At 48.7% G+C, this 19,972-nt stretch overlaps 1 protein-coding gene and 1 pseudogene across 6 annotated transcripts in view; both read right to left on the reverse strand.

Moving 5' to 3' along the window:
• The window catches only part of SUGP2 (SURP and G-patch domain containing 2), a 28,797-nt gene that overhangs the window by 6,713 nt on the left and 2,112 nt on the right, over nucleotides 1–19,972 (reverse strand). For all 6 annotated transcript variants that reach the window (XR_005721157.1, XM_040241187.1, XM_040241189.1 and 3 more), the window contains exons 3-7: nucleotides 14,881–16,488; nucleotides 12,254–12,374; nucleotides 7,238–7,725; nucleotides 6,095–6,206; nucleotides 1,784–2,307 (exon numbers count right to left, since the gene is read on the reverse strand). Coding sequence is in view for 5 of the 6 variants with exons in the window: in XM_040241187.1 (XP_040097121.1) it covers nucleotides 1,784–2,307; nucleotides 6,095–6,206; nucleotides 7,238–7,725; nucleotides 12,254–12,374; nucleotides 14,881–16,488 (2,853 nt within the window). In the remaining variant the exon portion in view is untranslated. The remainder of the gene's footprint in view (nucleotides 1–1,783; nucleotides 2,308–6,094; nucleotides 6,207–7,237; nucleotides 7,726–12,253; nucleotides 12,375–14,880; nucleotides 16,489–19,972) is intronic.
• Nucleotides 3,692–4,043, reverse strand: LOC120863283 (annotated as a pseudogene).

Below are 19,972 nucleotides of genomic sequence, written 5' to 3' on the forward strand. Positions count from 1 at the left end.
GCAAATAACTGATCTGTGACCCTGCGCCCTCTTCACGTCTCTGCAAGTGTTCCATAGGTATAGAAATAAAGTCCACACAGGACTTTCCAGTAAAAACAATCCCACTTCTCATACAGAGCACTGCTGCTGCTGCTGCTGCTGCTAAGTCGCTTCAGTCGTGTCCAACTCTGTGCGACCCCATAGACGGCAGCCCACCAGGCTCCCCCGTCCCTGGGATTCTCCAGGCAAGGACACTGGAGTGGGTTGCCACTTCCTTCTCCAATGCATGAAAGTGAAAAGTGAAAGTGAAGTCACTCAGTCGTGTCCGACTCTTCGCAACCCCATGGACGGCAGCCCACCAGGCTCCTCCGTCCATGGGATTTTCCAGGAAAGAGTACTGGAGTGGGGTGCCATCGCCTTCTCCATACAGAGCACTAGATCATATTATTATTATTATAATATTTGACAAAGGAGAGACTAGCAGGTCTGGTACTATCTCATCAACCACCCTATCAAATAACTGAGAGCTTCTAAAATTCAAAGAATCTCATTTTTCCCCCATGAAGGCCATCATAACAAGTATTCTGATGTGCTACTGCCCTCTGGTAAGTTCTGAAGGACAGAAGAGCTTAGTAGAGAGTCAGCAATCAATTGCAACACTGTTTCTAAACAGAAACCATGAGAACTGTTAGCAGGCAAAACTAGACTGATACTGCTGGGTGTGAATATGATGTTCTCAATAACTTAGAACACATAGATTCTACACACACAGTGGGGCACTGTTCACCAAAACCACCTCCTCCCACACAAGCATCAAAGGATCAGCCCCACAAAAAAAACACAGCCCAGGCCTGGCTGTGTGGAGACCTGGGTGGGCAGCAGGGAGCCCACCAAAAGTGGCACATGCTGTGATTTACAGTCCGAAAAAGGCAAAACCACAAGGCCAGAAAGTGGTCAGTGGTTGCCGGGGCCAATGAGGAGACTGTGGAGGGCAGAGAGACACTTCTGGGAGAAGCCCCAGCTTGGCAGTGCTGGGGGTACGCGCCTGTGCACCTCTACCAGAACTCCATGGACTGTCCACTGGGAAAGGGTGAGCTTTCATTGCTGGAAAACCATACCTCAAGAACCGTGACCCGCCCTACAGACGAGCAGGAGACGGCCTTCCATGGCCAAGGCCGGCAGAGCGTGGACTCCGCAGGCCCCGCTAACCGCGGCCCCAGAATGCTCCATGGCCCCTGCCTCAACATCATCAAGCAGCTATCACTACCCTGGGGCCTTGCAGGAGGCGGGGGGCAGTGCTCAGAAAGCTGGGTACCCCTCTAGATCACAGGCAGGAAACAGCCAAGATGACCCAGGCCTGTTTCTTCCACAGTCAGGATTCCCGTTGGAAGCTGAGCAATAACGGAAAATAACAAGCAACATGTGGGGTGCTGGAAGCCAAAGGCAGCGTCTCCTTAGAGTGCCATCTCTGGAGCAACTGGAAACGCCAGTCTCTCATGAACACTTTGGACTGCGTGCAAAACCAACAGGACTACTCTAGGTTAAATAAAACACAAGACCAAAGAGCCCTGGGTTGTGCTGGTCCTAGGGGGATCCTCAAAGGTTAGCTGGAGTGATCAGAGGCAGAAGGGGTGACAGGCCAGCAGTCATCTTGCAGCTAAACTTGGGTTGGGGGGATCAGGTAAGTTCCTCAAAACAGGCCACGTCTCCACAATTTTCCATGGCCCCCAGCTGAGCATCATTCCTCCTCAGGTATTAAACAGCAGATGCGCTGAGGCGACTGGACTAACACCCAGGCACTCACCCTTGGGCTCCTGGATGAGACACAGCCTCTTGGGAGCTGGGATCATGCCGACCTTCAGTGACTTGCTGCTGATCCTCTTCCGGGGGAAGCAGGCCCCTGAGGAGGCCTGGGACAGGGCAGGCCCGCCAGCCGGGCTGTCCTCGGCCACCTCGCTCAGGAGGCCATCAGCTGGGGGGCTGCCCTCCGAGCCCTCAGACTTGGACCCTTCTGCTGGCCTGGAGGCCCCTTCAGGAGGGGAGGCCTCCTCACCCCCTTCCTCGTCCTCCTCTTCGTCCTCTTCCTCCTCCTCCTCCTCCTCCTCCTCAGGCATCACTTCTGGGCTCTCCAGCCCAGCTTCATGCTGAGAGGGCTCGTCCTCAAACTCTCCTTCTCCTTCCATGGGCTCCAGGGGGCTCTCCTGAGAATCGGCACTCTCACTGGCATGGAGGGTCAGTGGAGATGACGTAAAGCAAATCGACGGGCACAGTTCAAATACCTTTTTCCGATAGAATTTGAAAGCTGCACTATTTTGGTCATGTAGAAACCTAGGATAAAGATGAGATACACGGGTTAAGCAGAGGGTTCTCTAAACTTTCCTATTTGCTGAAACTGTCCAAACAGACGTGACAGAACTGGAGGCGGCCCAGAGCAGCAGACACGTGCCCGCTTTCTACCAGCTGTGGCACACAGCCAGCCTGTCTTTCTTCATGGTGAGCCTTACAATGAGACCGAAAACTTGAGGAGTATTAATAATCTAACAAAGGAGCAGAAACATAAGAACCCTAACTGCTTTCCTGGGGAGGGAGGTGGAGGAACAAAGGAGGCAGGGACGGTCAGGGAGCACGCTGGAACGAGCTCTAACACCACAGCCAGGAGATCCGGCCCGGGCCTTACCTCATCTCTCTCTACGTCACCGGCCACCCTAGGCCTGCGTGTGGTGTGACTCTCTGTCCCTCCCGCCCTCCAGCCATGAGATGGAGAAAGGTGTGCCAACCACAGCACCTCCTGCCTCACGTCCCGCAACAAAGCCGTGTCAATACGGGGGCAACAAGGCCTCTCTGCACCTCAGAGTTCAACGGCCTTAGTCATAGCTTGGAGGTGTGGCTAGTGCTAAGAAACCAAAAACATACAAAATATACTTGGGCCAAAGGAAAGACAGCCCTTGTTTTTGGAAAGGACAACTCAGCCTCATAAAGCCTCAATTCTTCCCTAACGAAATATTAATGTATAAAAGTAAAAGCATCTTTTTTTTTTCTGGATCTGAATGTGATTCTTAAGTTCATGAAGTGAAGGGTTAATCTCTCAGTCGTGTCCAACTCTTTGTGACTCCACAGACTATAGCTTGCCAGGCTCCTCTGTCCATAGGATTCTCCAAACAAGAATACTGGAGTGGGCTGCCATTTCCCTCTCCAGGGGATCTTCCTGACTCAGGGATCAAACTCAGGTCTCCCGCACCGGACGCAGATTCTTTACCGTCTGAGCCACCAGGTATGCATGCAGAAACGTAGTATGCAAGAATATCTAGGAGCATCCCTGGAACAAGGTCAGTAAGAGGCCCAGCTCCACCACATATTACAAAGTGTGTAAAGCCTCTACAGTTAAAACAGTATGATACTGGTCTACGGACAGACAGATCAAGAGAAAGACCAGAAACACAGTATCTGATGAAGGTGGAAAAAGAACAACCTTTTCAACAAATGGTGTTGGGACAACTAAGCAGCTTTTTAGAAAAATATTTAAACTGGTTCTGTGCTACAGGAAATATTTTTAATTGCATTTTTTTCACCCATAATCAAAACTTTATTGAAAAACTGACATCAAAATAGGATAGCGAGTTGTATACCTTACAAAATGAAGCATGATTAGTTAATCTAGGCAGATGAAGTGGAATTACTGAATTGATGAGGCTTCCTGTGAGAGAACACAAGCTCAGGAGGGTGTGTGGATCACCAGTGTTGCTCTTCTAAGTGAACACCCTTCTAGGAATCTGGTGTTTCCTCCTATTGGCTGACACAACACTACTGAACAACTTACACAAAGCACCAGTCTGAGCATGGCTGACAACCAGGGTAATCTTGTAGCTACCTGGACTTTTTACATCCATAAAGTAAGAATTTGGACTTTGAACAAGCAGTTTCTTTTTATGTTTCTTCTTTCCCAAGGAAGGATGCAGTAAAATTCCTGCCAAAGGCAGGCTGATCCCTTTGCAAGTCCAGCCCATGCAGATCTCTTAATTGTCCTCCTTTTTTTCCAAGGCGCTTTATTTGTTTTTGTGGTGCTGGGTCTTCGTTGCTGTGTGCAGGCTTCTCTGGCTGTGTCAAGCAGGGGCTACTCTTCCGAGGTGGGCGGGCTCTCCACTCTGGTGGCCTCTCTTGCTGCAGAGCAGGGGCTCTAGGGCGCTTGGGCACCAGCAGTCGCGGCGTGTGGGCCCAGCAGGGCTGAGGGATCTTCCGGGGCGGGCACTGCGCCTGTGCCCATGCTGGCAGGCACACTCGCAAAGCCTGGCAGCAGCGAAGCCTCTTAATTGCATTCTGAAGCTGACCCATAACTCAAGCACACTGGGAGCAGGGCGAGATGTGGCTGCATGGGGAGGACAACACAACAGGCTGGAGAGCGAGGACACGGGTGGGACAGGCGGAGGGGCTTCTGGATATGTTGTGAAGGGGAAAGCCAGGCACAAAGCCCGTTACACACAGAAACCTACCTGTGCTGTAAGACCTGAGAGACCTACTCACACACATGCTACAAATAAGTGAAAATGGCTTCTTATTATTGATGGATGGAGGGAATGAGACTTCTCTGAGTTTGCCTTTTGTAATTTTTACTTTAGAGCCATACAAATTCTGTACTTATTTTAAAAATTATATTTAAAAAGATAAGAAAAAAAACCTCCAAATAGATTCTCAGCAGAAACAAATGAACCTGACTGTGTCAAATTGATGACATAACCACAAACACAAAATGAATTAACTGAAGCAACTACTGAACACGTTACAGGTGTTATTCTTCTAAGGGAAAGCAACACAAAGTCATCTTGCCTTTTACTAAATAGGTGGGTGCTGGATGCGGTCATTTTCCAACTATCCTATGAGCACTGGGGGCGAGAATGCACCACCCCACTGAGGCTGCTGGAGTTTTCCGGCTCTCTCTGCAGGGCACAAAGCGGACAGCGTCTTCTGAGGAACACTGCTCAGAAAAGGCTGCCACAGAGACTGAAGAACAACGCCAAACCCTGCCAGTGCCAAGTAAGCAGGACAATGCAGAGTTCTCTTTCTGCACTGGGAGAAAAGAGAAAACTGCTGAAATGCTCCCGCCTGCCCTTCACTGAGTTGTCCCCTTTGCCTGGCCCTGCCAGTGTGAGGTCCCGCATGCAGTGGCAGCCCAGCTCTAAGACCTGTAAGGCCCAGCAGCCCCAAGGCCTGTAAAAGGCAGTACTAGGCTGAGTACCTGCAAGGCCACCAGTGCTCCATGTGGCTGGTCTGGGTCTCACAGGAAGCAAAAGGTACCCAGTGCAGGAGACCTACTCAACGTCCAAATTTGCTGTAAGGGCTTAGACACACTGACTCCCAGAAATGTTCCAGGAAATGTAAAATTTTTAACCATATCCTTAAGTAAACTAAGGCACAACTCTCCAGCACGTTGGGAACAGGGCAAGGGTCCAGAAGCCCTAGCTGGTTGTAGGATGCAATCCAGACAGCATGGGAATCCCACCCACTCCAAGCGGAGCTCAGCCACGTTAAGGCTCAGCACCGAGAACACACGGCCCTCAGGCAGCCTCCCCCTTCAGGAGAATTCGCACCCTGCAGGCAGAGTGGGTTCTGTGGCCTTTGGGCTATAGAATGTTGAATGTTTACCCCACTGAAGAATGGACAAGGGTGCCAAGCCAATACTACGTGGAAGTGCTTGTTGCTCACACTGGGACCAAATCCCATCGCCGTGCTACACGAGCAGCACACTCAGCCTGCCCAGAGCTGCCAGAACCAGCAGGGACGGTGCCCTCCTCCTCAGGCTCACGGGCGAGCACACTCTCTCCTCTCTGCCTCTGCAAAGGTTCTGGGGAGCCTTCATGTCCTTCTGCGGGGGTGTTCTCTCCCCTTCCCCTGGCCAACACCCACTGAGCCTTTGGATCCAGCTTAAACTTCCCTCTGGGGACAGCTTTTCCTGATGCCCCAGATGAGGGCAGGTCTCCAACAACCCCAGACAGGTGCTTCTCCTGAAAAGCCCTGAGTTCAGTGGAAGAGAAGTTATGATCTATCCTGGGGGCAACCCTCTATGGGCTCTCAGGACACTCATGAGGTGACCATAAATCAAAGGCGTGTCATGGGTACGTACCAAAGGTCAGGGTTGTCAATGCTGTTTTCTATGCTGAACTGTTCAATCTCTGGTCCCACCTGAGCAACAAATTTGGCCAGTTTCTCTGCAGTCTCCATTGTCTTCATATCAACTACAAAATAAAGCAACTGTCATGAACCGGTTCTGAGCTGCCAATTTCCATGTGAACATCATGGGGTTGTGGAGACCGATTACAAAGACAGCCCGTCACTGTGGTCTTACCCTTCGCCACGTGCCTCTGCCGCTGTGTCCAGCAGAGGTGGACTCTCCTTTGAACTGGGGCTGGCCCTGGGACTCGTTCTGACTGAGAATGTCACAGAAACGTGGAGCCTGGGCCTGAGGCACCTCAAGCACCTCCTATGCGGCTCCTGGATACCCAATCCAATCATCAGGCTTATTGCTGGGGGGTGACAGGCATGTAGCCCACAAGCTTCATCTCCTCAGGTAACAAACAGTCCCTGACTACTGGCCAGTGCCTGCAGCTAGCAGGCCCAGCCTAGCCAACTTGAAACAACACTCGATGCTTTCTGTTTGAAGCCATAGTTTGGACTGGCTTGTTACATAGCAATAACTAGAAAAATGTTTTTCCCTCCACATTCCCATCTAGTGCTGAGGGGAAGCACTAGCCATAGGGCAGCCCTGTTGTGGAAGGAGAAGGCAATGCTCGGGAGAAACCGAAGAAACTGCAAGTCACCTAACTCTAAGGAAGGAAACGAGACAGCTTAGCAGGGAAGAGGAAAACAGAACAAGAACCAGGGCAGCCCTATGAGAAGTGCAAGGGGCAAGAAGAGAGAGACTCGGATCAAGGCACTCAACGCCCCGAGCACGTGCGCGTGGCACACCCTGCTGGCCAGAAGGGGAACTGCGCAGGGAAGCACAGCCTCGGCAGGTGGCACGAGTGCTGGCTCCACGCTCAGGACAAGAGGAGGGGGCAGCAGGACTCCAGGGCCAGCCCATGGGGAGGTGAGAGGAGTGTGCCTCGGTGTGCGCCATCCTGGCTGGGTCCCTTTTGCTGCCGTCTGCTGCCCAGCCCCGCCCTGCCCTGCCCAGCCCACGGAAGCTGCCTGCCTCTGCAGAGACCCCTGGAGATGGATCAGAGTTGGGGCTGGGGCCCAGAGGACAGGGGCAGGGGTGAGCGCTCACCATCAATAGACGGGCAGGGAGAAGAGGTCTGAGGGGCTTCAGAGACATCCAAGCCTACTGGTTTGGGGGATGGGCCGGAGGCTTCAGAGCTGGGGTCCCGAGGTGAGGGTCCGGCCAGCTCTGGCGGGCAGTCCTTGGCAGCATTACTTCTGTCTGGCTGGGGCGGCTTGCCCTGCAGGGAGCCCGGAGCCTGCCGGCCATGGTGTTTCAGCCTGGTGCCTGAGGAGAGTAGGGTCTGGGTCCCGGTAGTGGCTCTCCTCACTTTCCAGCCCCGGAGCCCTTGAGCTCGAAGATGCCCCCGCCGCCGCCCTGGTAGCAGCCTTCTCTTGAGGCTCCGGACCGCGCGGGCATACAGCATAGCCCGGACCGCACACTCTGCTGCCACTGGCTTCTGATCTGCTCCTGGCAAGGTCTGGCTCATCCGCTGCATTTCTGCCAACTTCAGCTTGTAATATTTATACTCCAGACTACTGTCATCAGACAAAAACCTATGTAACAAAACAGAACAGCAGGACATTTGTGAACATACCGGCGCAACCCAACTGGTGCTGTAAATACATTTCTGCAGAGCTTTCTACTTGGTGGCCTCCTTGCTGAGGGAGAGGCTCTGCCCAGCTCTACCAAGCGCCCAGAGCTGGCCCCTAGTCATGTGTCCTGCTCAGAGCGACCACAGGGTGATCAGGAGCTTTGATGCAGCACTGGTTGACTCCTCCTTGATTTCAGCACCATGGAGGAGCTCACAGCTCCTGGCGGCCTCACATGGAAGCCCTCTGCTGCCAGGGAATGGCAGGGATTGCTCCCAGACACTGCCTTCAGGAGGTGAAACCCTTCAAATGGTGGACGCTCAGCGATCTTTTAATTATATCATTAAGGACAGTGTGCCACTGATGTGAAATCATGTGCCAGAGTCATAAGGAGAAGAGTACAGAAAAGAGGAGTCTGAGTTACATGTACTGACATTACATGTACTAACACAGAAAGAGATCCGTGATACAGCCCATGGAGAGCAAGCTACAGAAATCCAACATGAAACATACCCTATGAAACTGCCTTTGTGTACATAACATTCATGTATATTTGTTTTTTTCCACACAGGTTGAAAGAATAAAAAGTAAACATAAGAATTTGCTCTAAGGAGTGAGTGAGAAAGGGGAATGGAGGGGTCTTTCACATTATTTACTTTGCAAACCATTTCATTAGCACTTTCTTTCATCTCTATTAACCCTTCCTTCCTAGTCTGGGCTTTTTTCACCATTTTTTCCTTGCCTCATGAATTGAACGGTTATCTTCACTCTTTATTCCTGATAAACACATGCAAGGTTGTACCTTTCCCCCAACCTGCTACTTCCTTCTGAAAAGTTTCTAATTTCAATTCTAATTCTCTTTCATATGAAAAGCTATTAGAAGCCAGTTTTATTTAGGCTGTTGCTGGTTTCAAGTTATGCATTGCACAATGTGGCCAACATGATTTTCCTTTCACCAAGGTTTTTGTGAACGTTCAACTTCAGTTTGTGTTAAAGAGTAAGTAGCATCTGGTAAGTATGGCGGCATTTCATGAGGCTTTTGGACTGTCTGCTACTGAGATCATTAAGGTTCCCCACTGCCAGACTGGCCATGAGGTGGCAGTGCACAGCAGGATGCTGGCAGCTCTCTGTGCTGTGGCGTGTCCCTGGCGGGTGGCTCTGTGTGGCGCTCCTGCCGACGCTCACTACACAGTCAAGGTCTGGCTGGATCTGGGGGAACAGGCTGTGCTGGCTCCCCTGCTGCCCGAGATACTCTGCCGGGCAGCAGCAGCATCCTGTAAGACTGCACCCTGACCAGCCTAGGTTCCCACATGCGGGAAGGTGAACCAACAGGGGTGCTCCAGCTCTCAAGTCAAATGCAGCCCCCCATCCACGGCAGAAAGCGGAGGTCCCCCACCACGGGAGTCCCTTCTCTGTGGCTGATTCTAATGCCCAGTGCAGGTTCACAAGCCCATCGGTCATCAGGCACAAGCCCATTTCCCCCAGCTCTAGCGGAGCACGACATGGAAAGCACAGCGCACCCCCGAGCTAGCCGCCAGGTTCAAATCCCAGAGCAGTCACTCACCAGCTGTGAGATTTACTGAATCTTTCTGTGCCTCAGTTTCTCCATCTATAAGATGGGACGGATGATAACAATAAGTTATTTCACCATGTTGCCGTGAGGCTTGAATTATATACTTTTCGTTACGAAGAAAATGCTTTGGGAAATCCCCTGGTGGGCCAGTGGTTTGGACTTGGTGCTTTCACAGCCAGGACCTGGGTTCAATCCCTGGTTGGGGAACTAGTATCTCACAAGATGCACAGCTCAGGCATTAAAAAAAAAAAAAAGAGCAGCATTGGTGTGTCATCTCTAGGGATATAACAGTTAACTGTTAAAAGTAGCTTAAAGAACTAAAAGTGACTGTCTCTAAGGAGCAAACTCAGGGACTTCTCTGGCAGACCAGTGGTTAAGACTCCACTCTTCTACTGTAGGAGGGGCATGGGTTTGATTCCTGGTTGGGGAATGATCCCACAGGCTGCACTGGCATGGCCAAAAAAAAAAAAAGAGTGAAACTGGCATGAGAATGGATTATGGCAGAAACATTTTGCCTCTTGTTATACATTGATTTTTTTTTGGTAAATCACATACAAATACCACTCTGACTTAAGAATTTAAACATATACACCAAAACCCTAAGTTTACTTTTTTTTTCTAAACACTGTTTCTTTGCACACTCTTTCTTCTTATAGGCTCTGGGCAATTCTGAAGGAGTTCACAGGCAATCAAATCTCTGAGTCAGCTCCCTAATCTGTTCTTCATTCAGGTTGTTTCTATCAGCCATCCACTGAGATTATTTCAACAATCATTCTTCAATTCCAAGATCCTTAATTGGCTATTTTCCATAATAAGCAGTTCCTATTTCATGGATATAATATGCTATTATCCATCTAAGACTATTAATCACATATGTATTTTTAGACAATCTTTTTTTCCTTATAGTAACTCTGTCTTAGGTGTCAGATCTGTTGAGTTTGGTGATCCTCTTTCATGATGCTGATTGTCCTCAAATACATGCTTACTTTTGATTTGCAGGCCCGCCCACCACCACCACACATACCCCCAAGCCTGGCCCAGCTTCCGTCCACCACCCCCGGCTGTCAGTGACCGGGAGCCTGCGGGGAGTGTGCAGCAGTCACGGGGCCAGGGACACGTGTTCCCAGTCCTCTCAGGGGCCCCTTCCCTCCAGCCCAATGACCTCGACAACCCCCTGGACCTCTCAGGTCTACATGACATCCTACCCAGAGGAACTGGTCCCTGCTTTCATCTATCAGTCTGAGGCTATCTGGCCTCCTTCCTTCAGCCTAAGCACTGCTGAGACCACAGCGTCTGAGTGTGAATCTCAACTCTGTCTGTTACTAGCTGTGTATCCTCCAGGCAAGAGGCCTCTTTAAGCCTCAAGTTTTCTGTCTGTCTGTAAAGATGACAACATATCTACTTCAAGAGGTTGTTTATGAGGGTTCGGCCAGCTAGTGCTTAAATCAGTAAAATGCTTAGAATGGTACCAAGTACACAAAAAACAAAAGATTTGCTAAATAAAAAGTATTCAATAAATGATACTGGGGCAATTACGCTATTGGGTTTTTTTTTTAACTTTTAAGTTATATGCCTATCTTATTCAACATATGAACATGACCTTTGTGAACTCAAGAATTCTGTCAAAATAAAACCATAACAATTTCTAACTCTCCTCCCAGAAATCATACTGGTTACCACCAAAGCTCTGGCACCGTTACACAGAAATTTTTACCTTTCAAGCATCTTTAGTACAACAGCAAGAACAGAAAATTCGGGGATTTCCCTGCTGGTCCAAATCCATCTACGAATGCAGCAGACACGGGTTTGATCCCTGGTTGGGAAAGCTTCCACATGCCATGCGGCAATTAGGCCTATGGGCCACACCTCCTCAGCCCACATACTGCACCTGCTGAAGCCCATGCACCGAGAGCCCATGCTCTGCCACGGAAGTCACACCAATGGAAAACCCGTGCCCAGCAACGAAGGGCCATCCCCACTCACCACAACCAGAAAAGGCCTGTGCACAGCAATAGACACCTAGCGTAGCCAAAAATAAATGGATTAAAAGAAAAAAAAGAATCTACTGTGCAACACAGGGGATAGAGGTTCAACATCTGGTTGGAGAACGAAGATCCCATATGCCACACAGAACTAAGCCCACACGCAACTGCGGAGCCTACATGCCACAACTGGAGTCCACACGCCTCAGAGAGAGCCAGCCCCCACGGGGGCAGCCAGGACTCGACTCAGGCAAGCCAATACACGATGGTTAACATTTAAAAAATAAGGGAAGGGCATGTCATTATAAAACAAAACATTCTAAAAATCCAACAGAGAGGGATGGCTAAGTAAACTGATCATCTACTCTTCAGACCAGTAAACACAGCCATCTGAAATGTCTTCAAAAAGCAGGAAACATGTGAAAGGAGTAGGGTATATCACAGCGTAACTACAACTGCGTGAAAAACCAGAGAGCCTCCCATGAGCAGAAAGACTGCTAACAAATACCCCCAGATGCCAGCGCGTGCCAGTGTGGCTTCACCCAACTTTCTATTCTTCTTCTCCTTTTCTAATAAGCAAATGCTGTATTAATATTCACGGCAGAAACTTTAATTTTAAAAAATTGTTCTATTCAAGCAAAGAGGCAATAAGACAAAAGGAAGACAGTCGAACAGAGTAGCAATCAATCACAAACAACTGCTGTGACGTATTCCTCATCTTACACTCTTTGCACACGTCTCTCACCTCATCCTCAAATCAGCACAGACAAGGAGTCTGAACCCATATGAACCTGACCCACCCTCATACGCTTCCTACTGACTGACACCACAGCTCAAAATAAACACTTCACTTTCTTCTCTGGACACATCAGAGCAACAGAAACAGTGCCCTGTACTTTGCAGGAGGGATTCAGAAGAGCACCATTTAGAGACCTACCAGTAAGCAGGGTCCTCCTTCAGAAGAGCTCTCTCTTTGGGAGACAGGCTGCCTCCAATGACACGTGCAACCAGCTGGTCAATGATGTCCGCCACCTTGTGATCTGCTCGCTGGGGGACCTCTGGAACACACAGAAGGTCTTCTCTGAGAAACATACTGGACTGAATGGGGCCTGGGAAGATCAGGATAGAGCCTAAGGATGGAGCCTAAGTAGGCGCCAGCAACTGAAATCCTCCTTCACAAGAGACCAGCATTGAAGAGGGAAAGGGGCTGTTGTTCTAGAAACCAATATGCAAAATATCCTCTCAAAAGCTAGTAGCATAATCACTAGGAGAGAAACAGTCGCAAACTTAGTGACTGTACAGAGCAATATTCTATAGAAGGAAATAGTATGTAGCAACTCCTTATCACTTTTTGCATACAGCTTAACTTGTTCACAATATTAAGGGGAAAACAGAAAGACATAAAATGTAGCTAGGTATAAAATAATGTAAAAAGTATATCTGAACTGTAATTTGCAATATGAACAAAGGAAGAAGAGGTACAAATAAATAGACACAGAAAAAAAGATTAGACAGAAATATACCAGAAAGTCAGCAGAGGTTATCTATGGGTGGTAGATTTAGCAGGGATTTCACTTTTTTGTGTGCTTTATCTATAAAAAATAAACACATGTGATGTGTAATCAGAAAACACACATAAGCTCACAAAGAAAAATTGTCCAATTAAAAAATATTAAAAAACGTCAATAGTTCCAAGATAGGTGTTCACAGAAAGCATCTGTTGAATGTTTGAAAAAAATTTTTTAAAGTGTGAATTTCCTTTGATATTTGCTAGTTTTAATAGCACAGATGGTCTATCTGTTCATTCAATCAATAAAAATCAGCCCTGAACTGGAGAGGTTTTCCAGTCTGTTGTGGAATGGTATCGACATTCTCAACATCAGTGTGAGTTCTTAACATAGGATGAGTCAATCCTTCAACTGTCATCTCATTTCCCCTCTGAAATTACTTTCTTTTTTTGTTGTTGGCTCTCAGTTTATGGAACTGCTAGTTTTACATGATTTTACAAAAACAGTAAGAGCTTCAAAGTCAGAGGCTTTCAAAGACAATGAAATTTGTGCATCACTGCAACCAACTCTAAAGAAGATGACCACAGTTAAGGGCCAGAAAGTGGATCTTACCTTTGGCCCAGCAATCTTTCTGTGAATATCTCCTTTAAAGGAGGATTCAAATTTTTTTTTTTAATGAAAATAATAGTAAGAATCAACAAATTCAACCAAAGATATCACCCCAGCATTTCTAACAGAAATGGAGGTAGTGGCAGCCTGTGCCCCGTAAGACGTGGACACTGGCGCCATCTACCTGATGACCAGGCAGGGGCCAGTGCTTGGCAGATGCCAACTTCACAGGGCCCTGCTCTGCTCAGGCTCGGAAGCCTTTAATAAGAGGCACTATGACTCCAACGTCAAGGGAGATGCAGCAAATGCTGCAGAAACACAGCGAAGAGCCTTTGATGATCCTGTAGAGGAGCAGACTGCAGTGTTTCCAGCACAGCGAGATGGCAGCTACAGGCACGCTCGCACAGCAGCACAAGCAGGGGGTGTCGTGGGCAACTTTAGGTTGTGGGGGACTTTTCCGTTCCTCTCAGTATCATTGTTACACAGACTTTCCACCCCACTATTTCGGGGGATGTGGGGAAGAGAGGTCCCACTTCAGCCCTGAGCTCACTTCTGAAAGGCTCCCTCTCTGGCAATAGGTGTGGCCGCCCATCCATGGAGGGACCTACCCAGTGCCTGTAGCAGTCAGGGCTCCACAAGGGTGAAGACTGAGGAGATTCAGGGACAAATGCAACCTGCCAACTTGACTGGGGCAATGGAAGCCGAAAACTGTATCAGAGGAACAAGGGACTTCCTCAGTGGCCACTACGTGTGCTCATGACTTCTGGGCCTTCCGGGCTGTGAAAACACCCATCCTGGGAGTGCAGGGGGAGGGACAGGGACACCACACAGCCAGTCACTTCCATTTCTATTACTTTCTTCTCTGTCTTTCCCCTCCCCAGTAAGCCAACTCCTTAACTGCAGGTTACCAGGTATACTGAAGTGATCTCTCAACTTCTAGCCAGTCTGGAAAAGTGAGCAGGTGAAAAGGTGCCTCCACCACCTAGCCCTCAGAACAGTTCAGAAATAAGCTTCCTGACTCCCCATGCTGGGCTGGGGCCTCTCCTATATCCCCTTAATCCCAGCACAGGAGGGGCTGAGTTTGTGATTTCTTCCCCTCAGAAGCCTGGGGGATCCTTGGAGACTGTGGCCTGTATTTACTTTCAAGTAATAACTTGGGGCTGGGGGTGGGGGGGGCGGGGCAGAAAAGGGGTACTTTTGGAACAAGGCTTCTTAACCTTGTCTGTAAGATGATACAAACAACCCAGACAGTAAAGCAATACTGCGTACAAACATACATCCACACGCTTAATAGAATGAGTGGCAGGCACTGTGAGTTTTCTCCTAAAATTCTGATTTGTTTCCAACTGGCTAAAGAACTTCTATGTACAAATATCAAAGAGAATGAGAGAAATGACAAAAAAGCAAACAAATCACAACAAATAGAAACTGCTGCTACTTTCCTTACCATCACTCAGACCACTCAGAGCCTTGGCCTGAATTTCAGGTTTTGTAGGAGGAACAGCTTTCTCCTCATTTCGGGCTGGCTCGGATTCAGCTTTCTTGACCTGGAGTGGACACCCACTGCTGACCAGCCAGGCCTTCAGGTGATCGATGTACTCTCTGCCAAACAGAGTCGAGTCCTCGAAGTTTGGAAATGCGGCAGGAGATGGAGCTATATCTTGGAGACCGACGGCTTCCAGGATTTTCTCTTGCCGGAAGGAAGAGGCCAAGGAGAATGTCTGTCCCAGAAGAGCTAAAGACTTTCGGCAGAGAGAATTGGTGGTCTCCAGGGCAATAGCCAAGTCCAGGGGGTTAGTGAGGGTCTTCATCTTCACACTCAGCTCGTAGGCATTGCAGGCCATGAGCAGGGGTGTGACACTCTTCAGCAGCCGGTCTTGTAGTCTCATTATGTATTTATCAAAGGGCTTTATGATTTCAAAAAAGCAATTTTTGGTCTTCACAGCACCTTTGTCTAAAAGCATGTTTAAAAACTCGTTATCAACTCTGGGTGTTTTCAAAGCAGAGTGCTTTAAAAATTTGATAGTAAAAAAGCAAAAATCTCTGTGCTCTGGTTTTAATGAGCATTTGAATGAGGCGAGCATTTTAGCACAGGTTTCTGTTTCAAGTTCAAAGAGAGTCTGGAAAAGTTGGGAAAATTTAACATCATCTTTTATGGTGTGGAATCCTGCCCACTTGATTATTTCTATCCCAAATCTCGAGAAGACATCTGACTTATCTATGATGTCAAAGCTCATCTTTCTCCTGGGGAGCCGGACATCCTTTAGATCAAGCCCCAGAGGGACTTTCCGGGTAGGGAACTGGACCTCTTCTGTCCCTGGGTTTGTCGCCAGGGTCACGTCAGGACTTGAGGTGGTTTTCTGGATTTGGTTAGTGCCCTGAGTTTTGGGAGTGATACGACTCATAGTGGGTACCTTTTTCGTGCTCACGTTTCTCAGCATGACAAGTTTCCCAACCCCCGCTTTAGAAGTGAGCAGGCCTTGAGTCTCCCCCTTTCCCAAGAGAGCACCCTCCTGGTCGGCAAGGCTCAGGCCTCGGCCTCTGCCCTGGGCTTGGCTGCTGCCCCTGAGCACAGAGTCTGCCTCCCCTGGACGGTCCACGTCATAATCACGACTCTCTTTCTCCAAGCACTCTTTCTCAATCAGCCTGGAGGAGCCAAAGCTCCCCAGTAACGAAGAAGGGCCAAAACTACACTCCTGTGACCAAGAGGGTTCTTGAGAAACTGAGTGGCCAAAGTCTTGTTCCCAAGAGCCATGGAGTGCAAACTTCCAGTCCTGAGAACGGAAATGTCCCAGTTTCCGGTGGCCAAAGACCTGGTCTCGGGAGTTAGGGTGGGAAAATTCCAGATCCCGGCCACATTCTTTGCGAAAGTAGCTGTCTTCACTTACAGAAGGGTTGCTTGACCTGAAGGAAGGTCCTGGAAATATATCACCTCTCAGGCCTTCTCTCCCAGTGTCTCGAGGATGAGTTACAGATGCACCCAGAGTGTACCTGCTGTCACTGTGAATGTCATCAAACATATCTGCTCTGGCTCTTGGGACTGTCCTTAGAAGATCTGAAATAAGCAATCCAAAAAGAAACACAAAGGTATGTGTCAGACCAGAGGCTGCAAGTGGGTGATCTGCAGACTACCAGCAGTGTGCTTTCCCAGTCAGAGTGCATTTTAGAAACTCACATGGAAAATATGTGTGGTTTCACTTAAAAACTTAGGTTTCTACTTATGCAAACAGAAAAGCTATGAGAACCGGGCCTGCATCTGGCCTTGGTTAGTCCATGGAGGCTAGGCAGCAGTGCTGCTCACTCATCCAGATCCTTCGCCCTACCTCTGTTTTACAAGGCCTCCCTGGTGGCTCAGCTGGGAAAGAATCTACCTGCACTGCCGGAGATCTGGGTTTGATCCCTGGGTTGGGAAGATCCCCTGGAGAAGGAACGGCTACCCACTTCAGTATTCTGGCCTGGAAAGTTCCATGGGGTTGCAGAGTTGGACACAACTAGCAACTTTCGCTTCACTTTCTGTTTTACAAGCCTTCTTTTAGACTCAGGGATGGGCATTTGGTTCCCAAATAATCTGGTCTTTACTGTGACCAGAACGCTTGTGTATTTCTACTTCTATCACACAGCAGACAGGCGTTCTAGAGGCTGTCTGCCTCCCCTGCTTCCTATGAGGAACTCTCGGCCCACAGTGCCACTGAGGTGGGAGCTACGTCTGACACTGCACCCACCACTGCTGGCTGGACCTTAGCTGAGCACTTGATCCAAAGGTGGCTGACAGGCTCCCTCAGAAAGGGTCATTAAGCCAACCAATACCTGAAAAAAGAGACTGAGCAAACAAGAGGGGAGGCAGAAGTTAAACAGGCCGTGACAACGGAAACCACAGTGGGAGCTGAACAGGTTGTGCTTTCGTCCTCCACTCTGCAGAAATGAGAGAACCAGCGAGCTATGTCTGCATGTGTTCATTCACGCATAAGGAAACCATAAGGGGAATTCCCTGTGGTCCAGTGGTTAGGACTCCACGCTTTCACTGCCAAGAACCTGGGTTCAGTCCCCGGTCAGGAAACTGAAATCCATATACAGCATGGCGCAACCAAAAAGAAGAAAGAAACTGTAAGAAGTCAAAAACCGAAGAGAACTAGGGTGCACAGGAACAGAGGGCCTCAGGGAGACATCTGTACAGAGCACCTTTCTTACTTTCTGAACCAGAATCGATCAGCTAGTCCAAAAGTCAATCGTAAAAGAGAAAGATGCCAGGAAGTAGTGACGGGTCAACAGGCCACAGGAAACAAGGGCTTTGTATAAAGCCAAGTTTATTTGTCCAACAAGTGCTTACTAAGCACCTACTGTATGTGGGCACTGTTCTGGCCCTGAAGTTACAGCAGGGAAGACACAGCAAAGTCCCTACTTTCCTGGACGTTTCAGTTGAGGAAGCCAAATAATAAACACATTCTTCAGGTGTAAGGAAATGCCAAACCGGCGGGAACGTGAACAGGGAAAGCCATTTTTAAACAGGCTGGTCAGGTGGGCAGCTCTAACAACAATGTGTCTGAGCAGCAGAGGCCTGGCGTGAGGGGTCAGAACGTGCAGTTATGGGGAAAGCCGACCAGGTAGAGGGAGTGTGAGGACTAAGCCCTGAGATGAGTACAGGACAAATGTGGCAAGAATGCAAGAGGGAAGGAGGGACAAAGCGGTAAGAAGGCAGCACCTAGATTCTGCTGCACACTGAAGTCCTGGGGCATCCTGACTTAATTAACTAGGATGAGGTGTGACCTGGGCATTAGGACTTTTAAAAAGCCCCCAAAGGATTCTAACGTGCAGCAAGATTAGTGAACTACTACGACAGGAGATGCAAACAGAAGTGGGTGCAAACCAGATCAAGCCAGGCCCTTGACAGGACTCCAGAGTTTACTATGAATGAGACAGAAAGCCATGGGGGGTTTGGAGCAAAAGGATGACGTCACTGGCTGCTGTGTGAGGAACAGACTGCAAGGGACAAGAGTGGAAGTTCCAGCAAAGAGTCCACCAAGATGATCCTGATACTGATGGTTTCCAATGGCCTGGTTATGGTGGGAGCATTAGAGGAAGAGCAGTGGCTGGATTCTGCCCAATAGGACCTGGTTTACAAGGCCTCAGAAAAATGCAGCAGACAGAGAAAGGCTGACTGATGGACCATGCAGCTCTATGACACAGAGATGGTTCCAGAACCATCTAGTGTCCTACTGGGTTCAGAGTCCCCCCCTCCCTCAACCTTTCTTGAGGTAACTTAAGATATGTGTTAGTGTTTGAGTCTCTAGATAAGACAAACCAATTGAAATCTCCAAATATATATATATATATATACACATACATAGATATACACAAACACATGTTTTTACGTATACATACATATGTATGTGTATACGCACACACACACGTATATATACATAAAAACATGAAATATTCAGGATTCATATATGGCTAAAAGAATTAAAGGATGCACAAACCACCACAGATACGGTTACTTCCGAGGACTAAGGAAGCAGCAAAGAGGCTTTTTGTATCCTATTCTCTTTTTTTGGCCCCGCAGTATGGCATGTGGGATCTCAGTTCCCCAACCAGGGATCAAACTCTGCCTTAGGAGTGTGGAGTCTTAACCACTGGATGGCCAGGGAAGTCGCGACATTCTGTTCTTAACTACTTAATCCTTCCAATCTTTTGTAACAGGAAAGGTTTTGTCTGCTGCTTATACAATTTCTGAAAACTCAGACTTTGGAGACAGTTTCTAAGCCTCAGTTTTTCTGGGTCCAAAGCACACAATAAGTTATCCCCACCCCAAGCACTTAGACTCATCCAGCCAGCACCGAGGAAGCCTTGTCCACACCAAGGCTGGCTCAGGGGCTGGTGCAGCAGCAAACAGTACAGGCCCAAAGGAGGCCTGGAGGAGGCCAGCCCATGGCAGTGGGTCAAGTACACAGTGTAAGATCAATCTCCAGGCCTACTAGGGCCTCCTGTGGGAAGACATCTGTGGATCAGGTCTTACTGACTGACGGAGTTAATCACACAGATCTGAGAGGAGGGATGCACAACACAGACAGGCACACAGTATCAGTGAAACAACAGGCCTAAGGCAGAGGATGAAAGCTAGGAGCCTCATGCACTGTTGGGTGGGACCTCCAAGTTGTCCTGCCATTTACACTAGGACCATTTTTTATTCTGCTGACATGATGCTTCAAAACTTTGCAAAAAGAATGTTTTCAGGCAGGGCCTACATTCAGCAGCTCCACAAGGCTCCAAGGCCCTCCTGTCTTGCATACCAGTTACTTGGCTGCTCCTGCACTTGTCTGAGGATGTAAAACCAAAATAGGGAGCCCCAAAAGCCTAAGCTTGGCCTTGGTCCTGCAAAGTTAGCATTAACAGATCTGTAGGGAGAGAAGATTTGAGGGAATGAAGCCAGAAACTGAAAGACATTTCAGGAGGAGATTACTGCAATGATCCAGGTAAGACCTGATAAAGAGCTCAAACCTGGGTAGTGATAGAGGGCATGGAGTCAGGCAATTTATTTAAGA

Source organism: Oryx dammah, unplaced genomic scaffold (assembly GCF_014754425.2).
Source record: "Oryx dammah isolate SB20612 unplaced genomic scaffold, SCBI_Odam_1.1 HiC_scaffold_5, whole genome shotgun sequence".
NCBI classification, from domain to species: domain Eukaryota; kingdom Metazoa; phylum Chordata; class Mammalia; order Artiodactyla; family Bovidae; genus Oryx; species Oryx dammah.